Consider the following 25167-nt stretch of genomic DNA (forward strand, 5'->3'; position numbering starts at 1 on the left):
AGCATGGGCGGACCCTTGTACAAATAGGGTAGGGCTAAAGCCATTAATAAAAATATTTTTTAAATTATTTTCTTTTATAAAATTTTAAAATTTATTCAAATTTGATGTAAATTATTATATAAAAGCCCTTATAAATTATCAAAAACACCAAAAATATAACTTTAGAACAAAATTTAGAAATCACAGCCCTTAATCATATTTTTTTTTGCGTCCGTCCCTGACTACGAGAGAGGCTATTCTACACCAATTATGAAGCTAGTGTTAGTTGACTTAGTTCACTTAAACCACTTGCAACTTACAACTAATCAAATATAGAGCCTTTTAATTAGTTCACTTAAACAACTAGCTATTGTTAAACTAAATTCATTTATAACGTGTACAAATAGTATTAAATATAGACCGATGTTCTGAAAGCACAAATCAAACAGATTCGAATAAAATTGAACTCAATAAAATATCTAATATATCGAGTAATAAATAAAAGAAAATTCGCCCTTCAATCTTAATTCAAAATTCACGAGATCTAAGATGCAAGAGTGAATAAGTCGCAACCGCCGATATAGCCATGTGGAATTAAGCAATTTCGTCAACATTTATAGGATATATTAATTTCCACTTGGTATAATATAATATTTCAAATTAAATTTTTTGGAGTTTTACGCAAATCACACACCTCGTGTAGTCTTATTTGCGGCCTACGAATTATTATAACTAGGAGATGACTTTTGATTAATTCTTAACAAAGTAGTACAAAATTATTTAAATAATGTGATATTTTGTAAAGCAAAAGGAAAGCCTTTTTAAAATAACTCACTGCACATGCCACATACACTAGTTTGTCCATATTTGCAACAATACTTGCCTATGGATGTTTGAAGTAGTATTATTGTAAATTGAGGTTATGGGCTATATGGTTAATTAGTAAATTTTTAATTATTTTTACTTAATTTCAACTAATTTTTAAAGTTCTATATCAAAATATAACCGTACTTCATAACGGTTTATATCTGAGATCAAAGACTTTATTTTCATACTAAATTCCACCATGATCCGATTTTTATAATTTTTATTGATCCAATTAAAATAACAATAAAGCATTAATATGATAAACTCTGTTAAAATTTGTAAGGAGATGGAGCCTTGAAAGCCCAATTGTACTATTTTGAGAGAGTTGGGCCTGGAAAGCCCAATTATAGTCCCAGTTCCAATTTGGACTAATTCAAGCATTTCTTTTAAGAAAAATTCCTATGTTCTAAAAAATAAATCAATAAATTATAATATTCCACTTTTTAACTTTAATTTTCACAATTGTGAAAACTAGTAAAAATAAGATTAGAGATTTAATTGTGAACATATAAAATCAAGATTGTGATTTATTATTAAGTAATACTCCCTCCGTTTCACAAGAATATGCACTCTTTCATTTTTAGTCCGTCCTACAAGAATATGCACTTCGAGCCAACTAAAATGTTAGCTACTCGGATGCAACACACACAAGGTGCTTGGCGGAGAAGAGTCGTGTCAAGGCAGCTGGAGTGGTCTCAAGCCCTTGGGCGATGTCTTCGACATATGTTATCTTTCCTTCCCAAACCAGGGGAATCACAAAATCGAGAAACTTCGGAAAGAGATGCACGTAGCAAGAAAACCGTGCATTCGACACCGGTTGGGTTGTATTGTGAGATCATTCCACATGCTATGATTCGACCATGGAGATTCATGTTCAAAAGCACAACGTCGAAGTACATGTCCGATCCCTTCTAGGAAATACCTATACGAAACATAGAGCAAGTTGTTAAGAGCTCATAAATGGGCGTTTGCCATGCATGCTAGTCTTAGACTCTTAGGTAATGGCCCGTATTATTTTTATGGCCCGATAAGCTAACCTCTTTAATGTTGCATTTAGATCAGTTTCCTCTTTATAATTAAATGCATCATCGAACCCGGGTTTGTTCTTCAAAAGATCCACCTAACAAATCCCAGTAACATATATACAAGTCAATATAATATAATGAACAATAATAGGTACATATTAAATAGTACTAATATTAATTATGAAAGATATATATACGGGCAAAATTAGCATATTGGATTATATATAAATTAATTGATAGAAGCAAAAGAATGCAATCCCATAGACTATTGTACAGAAATAAATGGCACGAGATTCAGAACTTTAAAAGTTGAACAACATATTAAATACATATGTTCAACCAGAGATTTTCGAATTTTGTCTGATTATTGTAGCGAGAATTGTTACTGAATTGGATACCCAAAATAATTGGATTCACCTGCAGGATTTGATCAAACACGGGAAACAAATCAAATCGCGCAACTAATAACTATAAGTATAGGTGGGCCAAACCTTATCTTTTGATCCAGCACTTCCGACAATGCTTAGCAAACTGACCAGCAAGCTCCAGAAGCAGCAGAAATGAACACACTTAATTTCTTCTTTTTTGGACATGATATCTCATAAATACCAATATAAGCAGCTATTCCACATCAATAATTATGACGAGCTGTATTTACCATATAAAATTGGAATATTGAAGAATTAAACTGACCCAGAATTCCAGTGTAGTAGGGGAGAGGAACATCTCAATCTTGAAAAGAATGTCGGTGGATTTCACAAGACTCTATTCTTCCCATCCAAACATACCACAAATCACTCACCTTTCTTGTAGTTGGGATTAGAAGAATCCACTACTTTGGCCACTCCTTTTCCTTGTATTGGCTGTGTAATATATTAATACAAGCTCAATCATGTCTATGTCGAACCGAAACCGAAACCGAATTGAAATTAAAATACAACCTAAAATAGAGACCACAAGACCAACAATATTAAACTTGTTATGAATATTTGGTTTTTTCAATTTGATTTTTTACTAAATTTAACGACCGAAAAATCGATTTTTGTAAAAATTAAAACCAACCCGAATTATTCTAAGAAATTACAAAAATTGATTTGAACCAAAAAAACTAAAATTATACAAATAGAGTTTTTTTTGGTTTAATACTATATATTATTTAAATTAAGTTCAGTTTTTTTGGGTTTTATATATCTGAACCAAAAAACTAAAATTAGCCAAAAATTAAATCGAATAGAAATCGAAATCCAAAAAACTGATCCAATTTTTATATTTTTATTTATTTCGAATCAAATATTAAATTTTTTGAATATTTTGCTCGCCCCATACTTACTACTACTGGCTCTTACTTAGCCGGTTTTATTATAACGATAATTGAACTCTTCTTTAAATACAACTCAGAACCAATGCGAATTAAAAAAATCGATTTTCAATTATCTAATTGATTAATCGATAAACAAATAACAAAATACAATTATTACTTTTATAATTGTAATGAATACCAAATCCTTTGCAAGATGGAGTATTTAAGAATCATAAATTAAGATAGGAGAGAAGCCATACCAAGCCAGGTGTAAAAATGGGAATATAGTTGTCGTCGATTTTGCTCATGCAGCTGCGCATGTAAGGATCGCAGGATAAGTAGAGAGACTTCACCAAAACGTCGTCGTTGCAACCGTTGGGCACCTGGAGTTTGATAGTGGAGGCTTTCACAGTCATTGCTGATTCTGTCGGAAATCCATCTATGTAACCATTGAATATTATTTGTGTGTTGCTCACTTCCTCACCCATTTTTTTATTCAGTGTGAAATACTATATGTGTTTAATTTGCCTGCGTGCTTGATTTGTACGTAGAAAGAAAGTCATCATGAGTTAACGAGGATACCGCTTGTAAAATTTGATTCATCAGGTGATAAGATTTTTGTGGTTGTCATCAATCAGCATGTCTGATATGCATTGCTTCACCGACTAATTTCACATGGGATATCATCACACTCTTTTGTACTCTCGAGTTAATTGAGTCGTATTTCATTTTAGGTTTTTCTGAAATTAGTTGGATTAGTATCTAATCAGTGTTACTTTATTCTTTCCTGTTTTACTCTCTCTTATTTCTCTTACTTCATTCTATCTCATATTTTATTTTATCTTCATTTAATTCATTAAGTACAATTTTCTTAATATCTGTGTGTAAACGAAATACCGCACATCTTGAGTCGCCCCATTTGTCGCTCCAACCCGCCCCATGGGGCCCAGTGTCTTTCTTACGCAGGTTGGGGAGACGGATCGCCCTTATAAGGCACATCCATTCAATGTGCGGTCACTTTACATCTTGCAAGTTCTGTCTCTTGATAAGGTTTTCGTCAACTCCCTCTCAGCGAGTCTTCTCTAGTCATCTTTGATCGGAATTTTCTTGCTCTTCCAATGTCTCCATGGTGTGAGCAAGCAATGGAGGATCTAGAAAATGAAACCCGTAAGATTAGAATTTTCTTGTTCTTCCAACGTCTCCGTGATGTGAATCTTCGTACATACACATAATTAGCTCAAAGACTTGTTTTTTAATTATAAGAATATTAAAAAAACAATAATTATTTCAATCCAACAGAAAATTGAAACAAACATGACTGAAAACTCGTATAGTCCAGTAGCAAGACAAGTTGATAGTGGGCCATGAGAATATATATAACCAATGAAGCTTCTATATCAATATTTTTCCAATAACATGACGAGTACGCCGTGGCATTATTTCAGGACATGAATAACGATGTTAAGCTAGTCCGAAGCAACACGCACGAGCTGCTTCCCGACGTTGCGGCCCGAGAAGAGGCCGATCAATGCAGCGGGCGCGCTCTCAAGCCCTTCCGCGACGTCCTCGACGTATGCAATCTCGCCTTCCTCCAAAAGCGGCGCGACTAAATCCAACAGCTTCGGATAGAGATGGCGGTAGTGGTAAACAAGGAACCCCTGCATCCTGATCTGCTTGGCCATGATATATAGCAAGTTTCTTACGCCCTCGGCCTGTTTGAGGTTGTACTGCGATATCATCCCGCACGTCGCGATCCGGCTGTTGAATTTCATGTTCGGAAGCACCGCGTCGAGCATCTCCCCTCCGACGTTGTCGAAGTATATGTCTATCCCGTCAGGGAAACATCTCTTCAGAGCTGCATCTAGATCAGTTTCTTCCCTATAGTTGAATGCGTCGTTGAAACCGAATTTGGTTTTCAGAAGATCCACCTGATGTAGGTGAAATTAAAATCAACGATCGATTTGTCCATTTCATCTATAACTTAAAGAAATGAATAAAATTAGAACAATTTGAACTTTGAATTTTATATTAAATGTAGAATTAATGACGTTAGTAATTATTTTTAATTATAATTAAAATAAATGAATAGACAAAAAAAAATACTCCATCCGTTCCCTCATAAAGGGACGTTGAGTGTGTTAAATAAATCGATAAAACAGTAAGAGATAGAAAAAAGTAGAGAGAATAAAGTAAAAAAGTAAATAAAGTAAGAAATATAAAAAAGTTACTCCTATATATGGAAATGACTCAGCTATGAGAGAACTTCCCGAAATGGAAAAATGACTCAACTATAAGAGAACTCCCAGAAATGGAAAAATGATTCAACTATAAGGGAACAGAGGGAGGGAGAGGGAGTACGAATTAAATGCTTACCCGACCAAACAAGAATGGTGCTAAAAATGGTGATCACATAAAGTATGTATTCCATGTCATTTCTCTATCTCTATATACATGGGAATAGTTATTTTTGAACTCATGAATTAAGACAAATACTAAATAGCCTTTAATTTTGAAGATTTCACGGCTAAGAGTTGAACACATACAACAAATTTTAATAAAATAAAATAGATAAAAGTAATTATGTCATTTTTATTAAAATTGAGGAAATCAATTTTTTTATAAAATATCGCATAATTTTATCGATATAAATTATTTTTTTCATCAAAGTCATATTAGATAGATATCCAACCTTGTCTCTGGTGCCTGCACTTCCGACAACATAGCAGCCGGAAAGCTTCGCAAACTGGCCAACAAGCTGCCCAACAGCTCCCAATGCAGCCGAAACAAACACCGTGTCGCCTTGTTGTGGTTTCGATATCTCATAAAAACCGGTGTAAGCAGTCATCCCAGGCACGCCTTCATTTTTATACACATATCAATCTTTTCAATTTGTCTTATTACAATTAATAACTAATGCAATTCAATACTATATTGTTACCAAGAATCCCAATGTGGTAGGAAAGAGGCACATTGGTGTGGTGGATTTTTCGAATGAAGTGTGTTTCAGTGGATTTGATAAGAGTGTATTCTTCCCATCCGATTATGGCCGTCACCAAGTCTCCTTTCTTGAAATCGGGATGAGAAGAATCCACCACTTTCGCCACTCCATCTCCGCTCATTGGCTGTGTTTACACACACCATAACAACATTATATAGGAGAACTCATCTCAAAAGACGAGTCTGTCACGAAAAAGAGCGTTTGCATTAAAGAGGAAGAGTTACCTCGGAAGGGGTAAAGATGGGAACATAGTTGTCGTCGATTTTGCTCATGCGGCTGCGCATGTAGGGATCGCAGGACAAGTAGAGATTCTTCACCAAAACGGCGTCGTTGCATTCGTCAGGCACTTTTAGTTTGATAATGGAGGTTTTGAGAATCATGTCTGATTCTTTTGGGAAGCCATGAATGTAATCTTTGAATATTATCTGTTTGTTGCTCACTTCCTTAGACATTTTCTCCTTTTCTTCTTACCTGCAGCCAAAGTAATGTCTTATACTACTACTAGTTTTCCTTTTCTCAAATTGATAAAATATTTTATTTTAAGGTGGCATGTTTCACGTAAGTAATTAGGTGGTGTGGCGAACCTCTTTACCTAATAATGTTGAAACATTGCTTTAATCACTACTAGAAAAATGATGTTTCATCACATTTGAAAATGTCAAGATATATATACTCATATTACAGTTTACCTATAGTCACACGTGTGGCAAGTGTGATATTCACAGATGTAATATTAGGTTAAATGCAAGCATAAAACATATATTACCACACTTCAAAATGACACACAAAGCAACATGTAATCACATTCAAAACTGTGACAAAACGTCATCTTAACTTACACTGTTATATTAAATGAAAATTTACAAAATGCCTCCTATAATTGTTTATATTTACAAACTCCCCCTTTAATTATACGTTATTTAACCTGCAAGTTTTTATAGTATTTTATATTCTCATCATTCAAATATTTATACAATTATACACTTTATTTTAAATGTATATATAATTATATTTTCACTTGCAACATAAAAAATTCATAATAAGCTATTAATAATAATCCATCAAAAAAATGTATATACAATGCCAAATTTAAATATACAAAAATCCCCAAGTATCTAATGATTTTACACTTCTAAAACTACAAAAACCATACTACTAAAATTTGTAAAAGTCCTAATATATTCAAAAGAGACAAACATAGTTGTAGGTGCATTGCTTATCTCTTTCAAGAGTAGGCATCTTATATCTGTCAAAAAAAGGAAAACCAAAAAAATTATTAGCACTCCAAATAATACATATTCTAAGTTATATATGAAATAAATATAAAGGGGAACAACCGCACACTGTATATTACTCCATGACATAACTTTCCCCATGATAATACAAATTTGTATAAGGATGCAATGGTGATTCTCAACTACATCATGCTTATCACTAGATGACGAAATATTGTCTTAATGAATACCCGTGCATTCGTTGGAGACACGATCAAGAACATATAGTATGACAAATATCTGCTCAACATTAATGTTAACAGAACAAAATTACAAGTTAAACCTATTTCTTTAATCCCTAACCTATTTCACAAAACATCAAGGCTCTTAATTTCATAAAAACATAGAGAAGCATCGAATTAGAACCTTTTGGGCGCAATCTACTCTGGTCAGCAATATGATTCTGGGGTGGGCAGCATCTGCTCCATTAAAAATCTCTGCTCCATTATGCAATGGAAAAAAATAAGTAATTGCCCAAGTGAAGATATCACCTATTGGTATTTATCCAACTACAAGCTTCAATTAAAGTGGTAGTTTTAGGTACTATCAAGGCTTTTAATAGCTTCAATCACTAAGAATTCTAAATTGCTATGCAGATGCCTAGTGACCATACACATGGCTAGAGAAATATATTAAGTTCATTAAACCATGAGTAAAAACGAAACTACTCCGTAGTACTAAGAACTAAAGACTAACCTTTTGTTTCCAGCAGCCCTTCCTCAAGCTCCACCCCTACCTCGACCATCATATGTAAGAATATCTATGCCATAAATCTAAAAGAAGTCCAAAAATGAAACAATACCATATCAATACTAGTAATAAATTAGATTATCACAAGAGTAAAGGTAAATAATAAGGAAATCCCTTTAATTTGATAGCCGTGAAGCCGTTGATTCTCTGTAAATATTAGCATTTGGCAAAGCAGGGAAGATATAATCAGCGATCAAAATTGGCGCTACATATTCACACATTTGCAAGGAAGAAGATTTGGGGGCTAGGTTCAGCTATGCTACAATTCCAAAACGTATATAAAAATAACAAATGCAAAAATTTCTCTGTCAAAATTTCATAATCCGCCGTCCCTGAAAAATATGAACTATTTCCTTTTTAGTCCATCACTGTGAAAAGTATGAACATTCTAATTTTAGAAACTTTTTTTCTCGAGATCCATTCTCCACTAACAAATCATTTAAAAACTTTTTCTATCCATCTATCTATCTCTCCTTACTCTACCAATTATGCAAACTCGTGTCAAACCAGTTTTTCATACTTTCCAGAGATGGAGGAGTAACATACAAACAACAAATAAGAGGAATCGGTTTGCAGCATCCCAAGCGTGCTAACCATTCTCAAAACATATGATGCAGTAATTATTTCTACTCGGATATCAAAATAAAACAATTGACATTGAAAACCGTCGCATAATCAGGGATCTAAAAAGATAATTGAATTAAGAGAAAAAACTATTTTGGAAATTTTCCTTCTCTTGCGTGTGGTCTTGCATTGATATCTAATTAATACCTATCACATTCATTGTGTAAATGGTGTAAAAATTCAACAGGTTAGTTAATTTAAATTAATATTTTAATGTGCTTAGGTAGTCAAAATGTAGTTCGTTAGAATGCTATAAATTCTAAACGTGCATGCATATTTGTAGTGTCGTGTTATGATTAGGTTAAATTGTCAAAATACCATAGAATTAGTATGTTAAAACTGACTGATCAACATAGTACATACAATTCATAGAATTATAACTACGTAACTTTATTTCAAATCACCAAAACCTAATCGTTTATTTTTCCTTATTTTCAAAACAACCGAATTCTAATAGTCGTTTTATTATTAGATTATGTAAGTTCGTTCTTAAACTTAATTAGTTTCTTATTTAGATTGAAGCATGTTTATAAATCGACTACATCGTATAGCTAACATATAGATACCGAGAGACGTCCACATATGATTTTTTCGGTTGTCACATCTGTTATAGTTTCGCCAAATTCTTTTGACATGGGCTACTTCTAAACAAATCCGAACTACATGATTTTTTTGGCTAATATTGAACATAGCATACCAAAATTTGATCAAATATCATTATTTTTTATTGCATTTTCCCGATTTTTTAAGATGGTATAAATCTATCTATTAACAAATGCACGTTGCCCTGTTTTAGGGATTCCATGTTTCTCGCCTAGTTATTTTTTCCCACTATTTGATTGGTTGCATGTGATATATGTCGATATTCACAAATTCATTGCTTTTATACACAGCTACGTATATGTTCGGCAATTAAAGAATTTTTTGTGTTTCTCATAATAAATTCAATTATTAGGTATACATTAGAAATAGAACAAGAAAAAAATTAACATATAATCCAAAATACTGTTAGAATAAAGTTGACTTGTTAATTTACTAATTTCCTGCGTAACTCCAGTAACAGAATATCTACAACATATCTTAACCTAAAAACACATTATTCTATCCAACTTAAAACAGTTTTTGTTAGTTATATTATTAGATTTGATGGAATGATTTAGGTATAGCCACTTTTTCTGATCATTGCTCAAAATTGACCTATAAATACCACCTCCTAAACCCATTTCAAAATCACAACAAAACACACCAAAAACACACACAGAGAAAATGGCCACATCTAGAATGTTCCAAATTCTGATTTTGTCAATTTTGTACTTCTCTTCAATGATTCTTGCAGCCAGTCCCACCTACAATATCCAGTCCTACGGTGCAAAATCGGGCGGAAAATCCGACTGCAGCAAGGCCTTTCTGAGTGCTTGGGGGCGGCCTGCGCCACCACCGCCCCAGCCACTATATATGTGCCGCCGGGGAGGTACCTCATGCGAAACGTATATTTTAATGGCAATTTGTGTAAAAACAATGCCATAACTATGCGTATTGACGGGACCCTCGTAGCTCCCTCTGATTACAATGTGATTGGGAGAAGTGGGAGCTGGTTGAAGTTCGAAAGGGTCACCGGAGTTTCCATCTACGGTGGAACCCTAGATGCCCAAGGCGCCAACTTGTGGGCTTGCAAGAACTCCGGCAAGGGTTGCCCTAAAGGCTCTACGGTAAGTTTACATATGTCTGTTATATGTTGTATATTCCCTCTGTCCACAATCAATAGTTCTGTCTTTTTTTTAATTATTATATGTCGTCCACTACCAAGACTATTGGCAGTGTACAAAAGAGTATAATTTTATGTGTAAAACCCTTTTTTTCTAATACTTATTTTTGTTGATTGCAGTCATTGGCCTTCTACAATTCGAACAACATACGGATCAACGGATTAGTGTCGTTAAACAGCCAAATGTTTCACATTCTTGTTGATGGATGTCGGAATGCGAATCTGGTGAACGTGAGAGTGTCGGCTCCAGGGAACAGCCCGAACACCGATGGGATTCATGTGCAGCAGTCATCTGGTGTTACTATCATGAACTCCCATGTTTCCACCGGAGATGACTGCGTCTCCATTGGCCCTGGCGCCTCCAACTTGTGGATTGAGAATCTCGCCTGCGGCCCCGGCCACGGAATTAGGTATAACAACTCACCCCAACTACATAAGAAACACTATTCTGTCCACTTAACTTGTGACGAAGTTGAAATGTATCAAGTAGAGTGGGACGAAGGTAGTAACACAATTAATCCACTTCTAATCGTATTTTAATATGTTGTTTTGGCAGCATTGGAAGTCTAGGTTGGGATATGAATGAAGCAGGAGTGCAAAATGTGACGGTAAAAACTGCCACATTTAGTGGAACTGAAAATGGTGTGAGAGTGAAGACATGGGCAAGGCCTAGCAATGGATTTGTGCGAGATATTTTATTCCAACATCTTGTAATGGTTAATGTCCAAAATCCAGTCATCATTGACCAAAATTACTGCCCTAACCATCAAAATTGTCCCCATCAGGTAAAAGTCATTTATTTATTTATTCATTCATATTCTATGAAATTGAAATTAAAAATTTAACTTTGTTAATTTTGGGTATGTGTAGGGTTCGGGTGTGAAAATTAGCAACGTGAAATACGAAGATGTGCATGGAACGTCTGCGACACAAGTTGCAGTGAAATTCGACTGCAGCAAAACACGACCTTGCAGTGGGATTAGGCTGGATGAAGTGAACCTCACGTTCAGAGACAAACCGGCCACGGCATCGTGCTCCAACGCTGGAGGCACGGCCGACGGAGTTGTGAAGCCTAGCAGCTGCTTATAAAATGGCAAAATCAGTTATAATATATGATTAGTACAAGGCTTAGGTTATACGGAATAATTTAACTTTAAGATAATTATTAAAGTTTCGTTGTAAGATATAGTTTCACAAATTCTTATGAGGCCATTATTACTATAAATCTCAAAGTGTGTTGTGTGGATTAATTATTATTACTGATTGAATATCAGAAGTTGGTGGATTAATTTAATTATATTTTTATAGAGTGTTTTCTTTAATTAAAATTTATCATATAAATAGAGGAATAAGGAAAGATTGATTTTTTTCCATATTTAAGTGCTTCCATGCATATCGTTTATTTAACTCATACTCCATTATGTAGCGTATGATTATTTAAAGCATGAGAAAATGAGAAGGATGATATCATTCAAATACCTATCTCTATATATTATCATGCAGATACATTGCCTATAAGAATGTTTAATCCTATACTTAAGTACAACTATCTATCTACATTATAAAACATGTGAAAATAATGAAGAATGCCGAAAATTATAAGTGTAGGAAAAATAATTCACCTTTATTTATATAAAGAGCATACTGTAGGAAAAAAATCATAAATTTTGGTTAAATTCTGGTCCAATCGCAACTATAAATTTAGCAAAAAAACCTGACGCATTTTGGTTGAATTCTAGTCCACCCCACACCTTCAAAAATCAGCCGGAATCCGATAGCCTACATGTAATGTATTGTTGAAATATTACAAACAAACGACATCGTTTCCGTTGTGAATAGATGACATCTGTTTAACTCACCGATGGAGATGTCCACTTATGATTTCCCGATTGTCATATCAGTACAATTTCACCGTTGGATAATGCAAACAAGTCTAAATTTCATGAGTTTTCTGATTTGTTTTTTAAATTGAGGGGCAAACAACTTCACGATTTTTCAAGCAATTAGCCATTGTAATCGAAATCATACAATATACTGTAGCACTCATCTACTCGTTCATATTTTATTATACTTATATTCTTGTAGTTGTACCCATGAATAGAAACTCCCACAACTCAAGTGATTGGGTAATAACAGAAATATCTAAATGAATGTAATGTTGCATAAACAAATGCAATATAAATGTCATAATTTATGGATCGATGTTTTATGAACACCTGAAATAATTAGAATAATTGATTTTGATGATGGTATATAACGTTATCTTATTTCACGGATCCCTGCTTTATAGGATTAACAATTCTTTTCCTTTTAATTTTATACTAGTTTTTATTCGATGCATGTGCCCTACGTTGACGTTTAATAAATTTAAAAAGTGATACATCTAATTTCACACTCGTAGTTCGGCGATTAAAGAATATTATATATGTTCTCCACACTTAAAAAAGTGTTAGTAGCTAGGGAGATGAATTGTAGTTATAAGTAATTGTGAATGAGCGAAATATGGCCAATTCAAGACTTTTAGTTTTGGAATCTCCCTAATTTAGTGTGAATCACGATTTACTTAGGTTTAGGCGTGAATTGTGGGTAAAGAGTGATAATTATTCTCTCTTATCCTTTTATATTAGTGAATAGTGATTATCTTTTACCATTAATAATATTCTGGGCTAATTATGTTATTTCCTATGAAGTTTGAAATTATTCTTAAAAACACAAATTTTTGACAAATTGAGACATTATTTTGTAGGCTAAATATTTTTTAATATGCCAGACATATATATAAGGTGACAAGGAGTTGTGAGATGGACACCTCCCATCTTCATTTGATTCTTTTTTGGTAGACAAAGACAGATTGCATGGTTCGATAATTGAATAACAGAGAATATATAGTAATCGTATAGTCTCGGTGACGTTTTTATTTTATTATATTTATTTTATTTAGGAAATTCACGTGACGTTTCTCAACCAGTTGGAAGAAAATCATTTTTTCATAAATACTATGTATTTGAAAATACTAACAAATAGCCGTTTATAAAAAGAATTCGATATTTTCTGTATTAAAGTAGTACTAGTACTTATTTTTTCGAGTAATCTTGCTGTCATTTAGATAAGAGTTATTGGTCGAAAATACCATCAACTTATAAACATAGTCTTGAATTTAATTTTACGCGTAGTGCAAATTTCCGATAACCTATAAACTAAGTATTAAAAATTAATTTTAAGGGTTGTACAAATTTTCGCACGGCAATCGAAGCGATGTCGTTTTGAGTTTGAAAAACGAAAAGAAAAAGAATGCCACTTTGGCCTTTGCTCATAGAATTTTCCATCTCACCATCTGAGTCTCTGACTGCCATGTCACCTCTTTTCTCTTTCTCTCTCCGATTGCACCGTTTCTTGGCATGATGAACATTGCAATCGATAAGCATTCATGCCCAGTTAATTCATTTCTTTCAGTGAATAACGCTTTATTCACAAGTTTGATGATGAAGTCCTACGAATATGTTGTCTTTTTTTGAACTTGCAGAAATAATTTGGCTGAAAAAGAACGAACTCCATTTTTTTTGTTCTTCAGTTTTGGCTCATGCACTCTACCTGCTTGATAAAACGCACCACTGAAAATACTCTAAACTAAATGGGTTATTAATATTATTTGATAAAATCTTTACCATATAAAAAAAGTTTGTTCGATAATTTCTATTTTATTTCTATCAAAATTAATTACAAAAAGAATTCATAATTGGTCCAATCTACCGGCCCAATTGGGTTCTTCCTCGAATCGGTGCTTATATCTAAACCCAACAATTTAGGCCCGGCCCATATAAAAGGCAACGGTCACCAATACTCTCATAAAATACAAAGAAAACTACTTAGTGGAAAAAAGAAAAAAAAAAATTACAAACAACAATAGTACTCCCTCCGTCCCGCACTACTCGCACCTTTCCTTTTGGGCACGGAGATTAAGGAATGAGTGATAGACAAAGTCAACAATTACGGCTGTAGGTATAAATTGTTACTAAAAATGGAAAGAGTGCAAATAACTTGGGACGCCCAGAAAGGAAATAAGTGCAAGTAGTGCGGGACGGAGGGAGTATTTTATATGGTTGTTAGCCGACATTTGGCAATTCAAGAATTTTATGGCTTTCAGTTGACGTATTTAGGCGAGTCATAAAATACAAAGAATTATATCTAAACCCAACAATTTAGGCCCGGCCCATATAAAAGGCAACGGTCACCAATACTCTCATAAAATACAAAGAAAACTACTTAGTGGAAAAAAGAAAAAAATAAATTACAAACAATGATGGGGTGCGTACTAAACAAGCCCAACAGCAATGACGGCCCATCAGCCCAAAGCCCAAGGAAGAGTATGAATTCGGCATTACCAAAGAGTTCGGCCCCAGCCTACAGCTCGGTAAAAGCCAACCTATCAAGCTCTGCTCTCAGATCGGCAACCAAAGCAGGAGTATGAGTTCGGCATTACCAAAGAGTTCGGCCTCAGCCTACAGCTCGGTAAAAGCCATCCAATCAAGCTCTACTCTCAGATCGGCAACCAAAGCAGTTCGGTCTCAGTATTCGACCGAACAAGGAGTTAGTGGACCCATACAGGATGTCCAACACACCAACTACCACGTGGTGTCAACTCAGGCCACGATCGTAGGCCATGACCTACGCTACATCCACGATCTTAGGCCATGACCTACACGACATCCACGACTTAGGGTGGTGATGCAAGCCACGATCTTAGTTCAAGATATAAATAGAACTTAGATCAGATAGAAGAGGGTTAAGCTCTCTAGAGATAAAACACCATATAGCAAATAGCAAGTCTGTATTTGTAAGCTGTAGAAAACAGATCAAGCAATACAATCTTGCCCTCCCTTTTTCCCGTGGACGTAGATTTACTTCAGTAAATCGAACCACGTAAATTCTTTGTGTCTGTATTTTCATTCTCTACCAGCATTTGCTAACATCAAAAATTCGCGGATCCATCACTGGCGCCGTCTGTGGGAAGCAGAGAACAAAATTTGTGATAAAGCGAATTTTTGATCCATTTTTTTCCACCCAAAAAATGCATACCAGATCGCAGAATACCCGCATTCCTGCCCGTGAGAACCCGGAGGAAGCCAATCCATCCCATAGGTCTGGAAAACAGCCTAGGGATAAATCCACCACCAGTTCTCATGGCGAAGGAACAGGCCGCTCCAAAAATCGTCCCACTGAGTCTTCCCAGCAGCCTGATCTGAATGAGGCTGTCAAGCTGTTCTTGGCTGAGAAGCAGGATGAGTTCTTAGCCTTCCTGCAAAAGAGCCAAGAGCCGAAGACGAAAACGGAGGATTCTCCTTCCTCATCCAGACATGAAAGTCACTACCGCAGTAGTGCCGTGTCTTCCAGGAAGAAGAATCCTCAACCCCGACATATTCCTGATCTTCCTCGGTACCGGAATCACAGGAGAACTCAATCTCCTCCATACCGACGAGATATCGGATTCGCCGTGTACGGAGCACTGAAGACTCCGTTCTCAGACGACATCACCCGAACTCCCCTACCACAGAACTACCGAACTCCGTCGATGACTTACGACGGGCTCGTGGACCCTCACGATTTCCTGGGGCGCTATCAATATAACATGGCGAACCAGGGTCTCAACGAGGTCCACATGTGCAAGCTATTTCCCGAGCTGCTCATCGGGAACGCGAGAAGGTGGTTCGATAGCCTCCCCCAGGGCAGCATCAGATCTTACCGAGATCTAATGGATGCCTTCCACAGGAGGTTCTTTCAGAAAGCGGAAGCCCGAATCACTTCGGCTCAGCTGCTTTCCATTCGTCAAGGTCGCGACGAAAAAATCAGCGACTTTATGACAAGATTCCACAAGGAATGCCTGCAAGTAGACGATCTCAACGATCTGCTTGTCATCTCGGCATTCCAAAATGGAATCCTGCCCGGAGCTCTCTACAGGAAGCTCGTTGAGTGCGGTCCGCAGACAGCTCAGGAAATGTGGGACATTGCGGACCAGTACTCCCGGGCCGATGAGGCAGACCGTCGCAAACGGTCGTTAGACAGCTCATCGTCCCGAGGAGACAGGAGGAAGCCCGATCATAGCGATCAGGGGCATCCTCGCCGGACTCTTTTTGGCGATCAGGGACATCCTCGCCGAACTCCCTTTGAAAGGATTCAAAGGACTCCGGTGCAAGACAGATTGGGACCCCGTCTCAATCCCGAGAAGCCGCCCGCTCAGTTCGTACCGCTGAACAAGCCGAGAGCGGAAATTTTCGAACTGCACTCTGACCTGTTCGAAAAGCCAAAGCGGATGACGAAATCAGCCGCGCGCCGACCCCAGGATAACTACTGCTCCTACCATCAAGACCACGGTCACGATACCGAGGAGTGCAGAAACTTGGCTGCAGGTATCGATGTTCTTGTGAGGGCAGGGACATTGAAAAAATACCAAAGCAAGCAGTCAAAGAAGAATAAGAAGCAGAGAGGGGCGAACTGCGCTCCTCAGGATCCGAAAAGGCAGCCGGATCCCGAAGACGATGACGAGCCGCAATATGATGGAGTAATCCTGACTATTGACGCTCTCCCTGCCGGGAAGACCAAGTCGTCCCTGAAGTCAGAGCGCAGGGGCTCCAATCGAGAGGAGCCAACGCATAAAAGGCTGAAGCAGGACGAAGTGATTACGTTCTCGGATGCTGATCCCGTCCCGGCCATCTCTCCTCACCAAGACGCCATTGTCATCCAAGCCGGAGTGGCAAACAAACTGATCCACAGGGTGTTTGTGGATACAGGAGCGTCAGTCAGCATTCTTTTTAAAGAGTGCTTCGACAAACTAGAAGTGGACCCAGCTCGGCTCAGCCCGGCTCCGCTTCCCCTGAAGAGCTTCGCCCAGGAGGACACCCGCCCTGAAGGTATTATCAGCCTTCCGATCACGGTGGGGAAAGCGCCTACTAGCTCCAGTACGATGATTGAGTTTTTCGTGGTGAAAGCTCGGTCCCCGTACAACGTCATCCTGGGAAGAGACTGGCTCAACACAGTTCGGGCCATTTGCTCCACTTATCACCTCACCATCAAGATCCCTACTAAAGGAGGGATAGCGGTCATCCGAGGTGACCAAAAGAGAGCAAAGGAATGTCTGCAAATTGCGCTTAGAAGTGCCGAGCAGTCAGATCGGCACCACCAAGCATAGCAATCACAGCAGCCGGAGTCAGAGGCGATGACCGAAGTCATACATGAGCCGAACTCGATGACAGTTCAGCTGTACGAAGACGACCCATCCAGAACGGTTAAGATCGGCTTCGCGGGAACGCCTCTACTTCGGGAAAAAACCATCCAGCTCCTCAAGGAGTACAAAGACGTCTTTGCATGGTCTCCGTTGGACATGACCGGAGTGCCCCCCGAGGTAATCACTCATCGTTTAAATATTGATCCTTCGGTCCGGCCGATAAAACAGAAGCAAAGACTCTTTGCGGCAGAACGAAGTCAAGTCATCCATGACGAAGTCCGTCAATTATTGAAGGCGGATGTGTTATTCGAAGTGAAGTACCCTTCGTGGGTGGCCAATCCTGTCATGATCAAGAAAAAGGAAGGAGGATGGCGGATGTGCATAGATTTCACCGATCTAAATAAGCACTGTCCCAAAGATTGCTATCCCCTTCCGAACATAGATAAAAAAGTAGAAGCTCTGATAGGCTTTGAAATTTTTTGTTTTCTTGATCTATACAAAGGATACCATCAGGTTTTAATGGATGAGATTGACGCTTCAAAAACGGCCTTCATTACTGATTTCGGCATTTTCGCTTATAAAAAGATGCCATTCGGTTTAAAGAATGCCGGAGCCACTTATCAAAGGATGGTAGACAAGCTTTTTCGGCACCTGATTGGAAAGGAAGTCGAAGTATATGTTGACGATATAGTCGTCAAGAGCAAAAGCACCTCGGAGTACGAGCACAACCTCAAGTCCACTCTCAACGTGCTCAAGAAAGCCAACCTCAAACTTAATCCCCAAAAGTGTACCTTTTTGGTAGATTCGGGAAAGTTTCTGGGTTGTTGGGTTTCAAAAGACGGACTCAAGGCAAACCCCTCAAAAGTTCAAGTCGTTCAGAACATGGCAATGCCGAAGTCCATACATGACGTGCAAAGGCTAACCGGATGTCTAGCCGCACTGAGTCGATTCCTTTCCCAAGCAGCCGAAAAGCAACTGCCGTTCTTCAAGGTGTTGAAAAAGGCACCAAAGTTCGAGTGGGGAGCCGAGCAGAAAAAGGCCTTTGACGAGCTCAAAAGTTATCTAGCCGAGCTTCCTATTCTCTCTGCTCCAGCCGAAGCCGAAGTACTATTCTTATACTTAGCGGCATCGGATCAAACCATCAGCGCGGTGCTTGTACGAGAAGAAGGCCTAAAGCAGTTTCCCATCTACTTTACAAGCCGAGCATTAAGAGGTCCAGAAACAAGGTATCAACCTCTGGAAAAAATTGCTCTGGCGTTAGTAAATGCAGCAAGGAGACTGCGGCCATACTTCTATGCTCACAAGGTATGCGTCTTAACCGATCTACCTCTTCGGCAAGTTTTGACCAAGCCAGAAGCATCAGGCAGAATCGCCAAGTGGGCTATAGAGTTGGGAGAGCACACAATTGAATATCTACCTCGGAAAGCCATCAAGGGACAAGCCTTGGCAGATTTTCTTGCAGAAGCGAAGTTCGATCAAGCAATTCCTATTATTGCCGAACAGAAGAATTCTGCCAATGCCGAACTAGCACAGCCCTTGGAATCCGAAGTAGAGCCGCCGGACTGCTGGAGCGGATTCGTAGATGGAGCTTCAAACAAGATGGGAAGTGGAGCTGGTATTTTACTTGTCGCTCCCGACGGACACGAGGTAACCTACTCACTTCGTTTCCTATTCCCCACTACTAATAATGAAGCCGAGTACGAAGCCCTCCTGGCCGGACTCCAGTTAGCGCAAAGTCTACTCGTCAAATCTCTCAAAGTCCATTGTGATTCACAAGTCATAGTAAATCACATGTTGGGTACAAGTGAAGCCCGTGACGAGAGAATGAAGAAGTATTTGGACAAAGCGCAAAGCATCAGCCGAAGTTTCTCCTATTTTCGGATAATCCGCATTCCCAGAGCGGAAAATAGCCGAGCAGATACCTTAAGTAAGTTGGCCTCAGATCCGAGCTCAAAGGCGGAAGAATTAATGCATCGAAGCATTGATGAAGCCGAGGTACATTCTGTATCCAGCTCGCCGAACTGGATGACGCCGATCTTGCAGTATCTGGATCAAGGACAATTGCCCGAGGATAAGAGAGAAGCTCGGAAGATCACGTGCCGAGCTCTTCGGTACGAACTTCATGAAGGAGTCCTCTTTAGAAAGTCTTACCTCCAGCCGTTATTGCGGTGCGTAGGACCAGAAGAGACGGACTACATCCTCAGAGAAGTTCATGAAGGATCGTGCGGTAGCCACATCGGAGCCAGAGCTTTAGCTAAAAAAGTTCTGAGATGGGGATATTATTGGCCAACCATGGTACAAGAGGCAGTGCAGCTCGTCAAGAAGTGTACGAAGTGCCAAATTCATGCAAATGTCCCAAGGATGCCGCAGACCGATCTATACACTATGCAAAGCCCTTGGCCTTTCATGCAATGGGGCATAGACATAGTGGGACCACTTCCTCAAGCTCCTCGGCAAATGAAATTCCTTATCGTTGCCGTGGACTACTTCACGAAGTGGGTGGAGGCTGAACCATTAGCTACGATAACGAGCTCAAAGGCATTGGACTTCGTCTGGAAGAACATAGTGTGCCGATTTGGCATACCCCACATCCTCATCTCGGATAATGGGACTCAGTTCACCGACAAGACGTTCAAGAATTGGTGCCAAGAGCTGAACATACAACAGCGGTTCACTTCGGTCTCCCATCCCCAAGCAAACGGACAAACGGAAGTAACGAACCGGATTCTGGTGAAAGGGTTGAAAGCTCGGTTAGAACAAGCCAAAGGACAATGGGTAGAAAATCTCCCTCAAGTCCTATGGTCCTACCGAACTACACCCAAAACCTCCAACGGTGAAACTCCGTATAGTCTGGTGTACGGCACTGAAGCCGTAATTCCGGTGGAGATCGGCGTACCCAGTCCCCGAACTCTAAATTTCTCCTCAGAAATGAATGACGACGGACTGAGAGCAGAACTAGATCTCGCCGAAGAAAGAAGAGAATTGGCGTGCATAAAAGCAGCCAAGTATAAGGAGCAAGTAGCCCGGTATTATAACCAAAGGGTGAAAAAGCTTCAATTTCAAGTGGGAGATCTCGTCTTGAGAAACAACGAAGTAAGCCGAGCAGAAAAGCTGGGCAAACTCGAACCCACATGGGAGGGTCCATATCGGGTGTCAGAAGTCCTCGGCAAAGGGTCTTATAAATTGACTCACATGTCAGGAGAACAAGTACCCCGAACATGGCACGTCTCCAACCTCAAGAAGTTCCACTTGTAAGAGACAAGTCCGGTCAGTCCGTCTCGTGTCTAGTTCGGTCATAGGGGTATGTGTTTTTATTTGTTTGTTTTTTACTTGCACCTTTTACTTGTCGTTTTATAAAAAGTTTAAAGTTTTTTCTTTCGTCTTTTTCATTTTTTCTCTATGTGTTTTGTCCCTATGTGCTTGTCGTCTCTTACAAATGGTACCAAGGTATATCGTTCTTTAAAGACTGATCCCCTTTTTAGATCGATTATTAAAGACTATTGTGAGTCCAAGCTTCTAAGGAGGATATAAGACCACAATTCAGCTTAACAAGCAGTCCGTCTGAAACGAACTGCAATAAGCCAACGATTGTGAGTCCAAACTTCCAAGGAGGATATAAGACCACAATTCAGCTTAAACAAGCAGTTCGTCTGAAACGAGCTGCAACAAGCCCACGATTGTGTGTCAAAGCTTCTAAAGAGGATACAAGACCACAATTCTGCTTAAGAACCAAGCACTTCGTCTGAAACGAACTGCAACAAAAGTCCGATTCTCGCGATAAAACTTGCCTGAATTAGGACAAGGGAAAGTCCAATCCACGCGATAAAACTCGCCGAATTAGGACGACCAAGTTCGGTCAAAGCAGTTTACCTCATAAGACCGAGGACGACCATGTCTAGTCAAAGAGGTTTACTGCATAAGACCACTTCGGTTAACTGGGAAAGTCCGATCCACGCGATAAAACTCGCCGAATTAGGACAAGGGAAAGTTCGATCCCGGCGACAAAAATCGCAAAATTAGAACACAAACCAAGTCCGGTCAAAGATGTTTATTTCATCAGACCAAAGACGAGTCCGGTCGAAGATGTTTATTTCATCAGACCAAAGACGAGTTCGGTCAAAGGTGTTTATTTCATCAGACCAAAGACGAGTCCGGTCAAAGATGTTTATTTCATCAGACCAAGGACCAAGTCCGGTCAAAGAAGTTTACTTCATAAGACCGAGGACAAGTACGATGAAATTTTTTCGCTAAGCTGTAAATACAGTGTTAGAAGCGAAAACAAAATTTCATTTATCAAATCTTGTTCGGCATACAACTCCGCTACCCTACAAAATGGCGTTACGCTATTACAAAGGACTATTCTACCGTCCAGGGTTGCTGAAGTTAAGCCACCTATCTGCAAAATCCTCTGGAAGCCGAGTTCGGTTGTTTCGAGCAGATGAAGAATAAGCAGGTCGACGAGATGCTATCCTCGACCCAACGCCTCTTCCCCGAGCCCGAGAAGTCCTAACACCTCGGCGATGAAGAGTCTCTGCAATAAGCATCTGCTGATCTTGCTCGCTCATAGTCACAACTCCTCGGCGAATTTCAGTCCGTCCCAGTCTTGACGATTCCGGTTGCTCCTGAGCCCGTTCTCGTCTTGACGTTTCCGGCTGTTCCGGAGTTCGTTGTTGGCTGGGAGTAGGATTTTGAACAAGGGAACCAGAGGTTTGATCTGGAGTGCGAGCATCTGTTGGCACGATATGCCGAAGGAATCTTTCTATGGAGGGGCGCCGAGAAAGAACAATGTCGTACCGAGAAGCCCAGCGCCGTAATGATTTCACAACTTGTTGGCAAGCCGAGCTCTCCAGCGCATTGTTCCTCCGGAGTACAAGATATTCCTCCCACAGTTCGTCAACTCGACTCTGAACATCTGAGATGGTCAATCCCCCGCGCACACGGATGTAATCCTCGTACGCAGTCCTCTCAGCAATGGTCGTATTCAGCTCGGCCTCCAGATCCTTCTTATCGGACTCTAAGTCCTTATTATCGGCCTCCAGCTTCACTAAACGAGCCAGAAGCTCGTCATTCTTCGTCTGATCGGCTATAGCTCTTCTCTCAGCTTCGTCTAAAGCCGAAGAGTACAGCCGTTTCCAGTGAAGTATCTCCATCTCCTTGGGTACAAAGCAGCTATATTAGTTCGGCAGCTATACCGAGCAGATAGTAAAATACAACAGGAATAAAGGCGAGTACGAAAAGCTATACGAAGACAAATGTAGAGAATTTTTCATTCACAAGGAAAATTTTTTACACTAGGGCTTCAAGGCCATTTTACAAGGAAGAAACTAGACTAAGAGAAGGGAGACGAAATCATACTCCGCCTGCTTCGTCTCCGGCTCCTCGGTCTGGTACAGCTTCCTTCTCCTGGGCTACCTCAGCCTCGGCCTCGCCTCCTGCCGGCCTCGCCTCCGCCTCCTGATCGGCCTCCTTCTCCGGATGCCCGGCCTGATCGACTTCGGCCTCCCGCTCCAGCGGCTCGGCCTCACCCTCTCCGTTGTAAGTCGAAGCGGGTGAAACGGGTCCCACGGAGGCAAAGATAGCCTCCAGGTTCTCGTCCCGATCAGCTCGACAACTCCGGACTCGGTCTGCAGAAAGCAGGACCGAAGATGAAGCGAGCTCCTCAAGGAGCGGCAGATTCTGAAGCCGAGCTGCTATCTCTCGGCTGTACAGAGGCAGCACGACGTCGGCCCCCTGCTCGCCCTTATCGGCAATTAGCCTTACCAGGCTACCGACAAAGGCCGAGAACTGGCTGCTCAAAAAGAGTTTCTCCGTGTAAACACGGAGAGCCTCCCCTTGGGCAACCACGGCAGCAGCATCGCTCCGCTTCGCCTGCTCTCGCTGGATGACGAGCTGGTTTTTGGCAAACTGAGCTTCATCCTGGGCCGAAATCCTAGCAGCTCTGGCCTTCTCAAATTTAGCCTCAGCCTGTTCGGCCCGATGACAAGCAGCCGCCAACTTCCTCTGCATCTCGGCATAGTCATTGGACGCTTTGGAGAGTTCGACGGCGACGAGCTTGGAGAGCATATCTTTCCTCTGAAAATGAATAAAGAAAAAAAGTCAACAAAGGGACCACAAAAAATACAAAAAAAAAAAAAAAGCAAGGCCAGAAAATCAAGAAGAGAATTCACCTCGGCGAAGTCCGTGGGCCATAAAAAAAGGCTCACAGATATGTTCCGAAGGAGGCGCCAAGACCACGTCTTTCTCTGGCGCTCTCGGGGGCTTCTGGGCCTTCCCCCTCCCCTTTGCCGAAGTTGACTCCGGCTTCTTCGGATCCGAAGAGGTTTTTTGCCTTTTCGGAGTCCTCTCGGCATCAGACGCCGAGCTGGTGGTTTTCGGCCTCTCCGGCTCCTTGGACTCCGAAGATTTTCGGGTAGCCTTGTTCAGCATGAACACTGCCAAAAAAGCAAGAAAGCAAGGTTAGTTTTCTTCGTTAAAGCAGTAGAACATAAAGGTAAAGAGAAATCCTCACCCTCGGCCTCTTCGTCCGAAGACGAGATGTCGAACACGACGTCGCCCTTGACGAGCTCAGACTCCGTGTATTGTTTCCTAACTAGGGGAATCTTGTTGAGCTCGTCATCGAGCTCGGCCAATGGTTCTAACCGAGGGTGAGGAATCACGGACTTCGGCCCTCTCCAGGGGAAGCCCGGAGCCGCTGTCCTATTATAAAAAAAGAAGCGGTTTTGCCATTTCGGCCACTTGGTTTTGCAGAATGCCCTAAAAGGCTGTAAGGGGATCAAGTAAAACCAAGATCCCTTCCTTTTAAATTGGAAAAAATTAAGGATTGCCCGCAGAGACAGATCCTTATCTAACCTACGGAGTTCGGCAGCAAAAGCCGACAAGTGCCTCCAAGAATTCGGAGTCACCTGACCTAAAGGGAGTTGAAAAAAATCAAGAAGCTCTACAAAAGGTGGGGGAAGAGGGAAACGAAGCCCGCATTCTAAGCAGGCTTCGTAAACGGTGGCATAACCCTCCGGCGGGTCGTTAGCCCTATGATCTTCGTCGGGAACCACCGCCTTCCCCCCAGGAAAAGAGTATTTTTCGTAAAGGGATATCACAGTATCCTTACTCAAGATACTGTGAAAATACTCTACGGTCTTCTCCCCGGATTCTTTCCGGCTAGAAGACCCCTTACCCCCTTTTCTACCGCTACCAGACTCAGACGAAGAAGAAGCAGACATGGTTCTTACTCTTTGAAAGTTTGAAGAAATCCTGAGGAAATTTTTGAAAGCGGAAGGAAATTTTTCACGCAAAAGATAGAGTGCAGAAGAAGCCAATAGCAAAGGTGTTCAAATGATGAAGAAAGGCGGTATTTATCAGATTTGGAAAA

General features: G+C 40.0%; 2 protein-coding genes and 2 pseudogenes across 2 annotated transcripts; 1 reads left to right on the forward strand and 3 right to left on the reverse strand.

Annotated features, from left to right (window-relative positions):
- Positions 1-1344: 1344 nt before the first annotated feature.
- Positions 1345-2502, reverse strand: LOC121807906 (annotated as a pseudogene).
- Positions 2503-2524: 22 nt separating this feature from the next.
- On the reverse strand, positions 2525-3762 carry LOC121806839 (2-alkenal reductase (NADP(+)-dependent)-like). Its single transcript, XM_042206998.1, has 2 exons — positions 3432-3762; positions 2525-2734 (listed from the first exon to the last, which is right to left on the reverse strand). The coding sequence occupies exons 1-2, from the start codon at positions 3657-3659 to the stop codon at positions 2666-2668; spliced, it is 297 nt and encodes a 98-aa protein (XP_042062932.1). The 5' UTR covers positions 3660-3762; the 3' UTR covers positions 2525-2665.
- A 641-nt stretch (positions 3763-4403) lies between these two features.
- LOC121809558 (2-alkenal reductase (NADP(+)-dependent)-like) lies at positions 4404-6653 on the reverse strand. Its single transcript, XM_042210262.1, has 4 exons — positions 6394-6653; positions 6110-6293; positions 5861-6027; positions 4404-5099 (listed from the first exon to the last, which is right to left on the reverse strand). The coding sequence occupies exons 1-4, from the start codon at positions 6619-6621 to the stop codon at positions 4638-4640; spliced, it is 1041 nt and encodes a 346-aa protein (XP_042066196.1). The 5' UTR covers positions 6622-6653; the 3' UTR covers positions 4404-4637.
- Positions 6654-10083: 3430 nt separating this feature from the next.
- Positions 10084-11671, forward strand: LOC121809557 (annotated as a pseudogene).
- The last annotated feature ends 13496 nt before the right edge of the window (positions 11672-25167 follow it).

Source organism: Salvia splendens, chromosome 6 (genome assembly GCF_004379255.2).
Source record: "Salvia splendens isolate huo1 chromosome 6, SspV2, whole genome shotgun sequence".
Taxonomy (NCBI): domain Eukaryota; kingdom Viridiplantae; phylum Streptophyta; class Magnoliopsida; order Lamiales; family Lamiaceae; genus Salvia; species Salvia splendens.

What these genes read in the sequence shown, in the direction of transcription:
- LOC121806839 (XM_042206998.1), bottom strand. Translation starts at nt 3,659, where the DNA reads ATGGGTGAGGAAGTGAGCAACACACAAATAATATTCAATGGTTACATA. An exon ending in CCATTTTTACACCTGGCTTG is followed by an intron (nt 2,735 to 3,431) that starts GTATGGCTTCTC and finishes TATATTACACAG; the next exon opens with CCAATACAAGGAAAAGGAGT.
- LOC121809558 (XM_042210262.1), bottom strand. Translation starts at nt 6,621, where the DNA reads ATGTCTAAGGAAGTGAGCAACAAACAGATAATATTCAAAGATTACATT. An exon ending in CCATCTTTACCCCTTCCGAG is followed by an intron (nt 6,294 to 6,393) that starts GTAACTCTTCCT and finishes GTGTAAACACAG; the next exon opens with CCAATGAGCGGAGATGGAGT. An exon ending in GTGCAGGCACCAGAGACAAG is followed by an intron (nt 5,100 to 5,860) that starts GTTGGATATCTA and finishes CACCTACATCAG; the next exon opens with GTGGATCTTCTGAAAACCAA.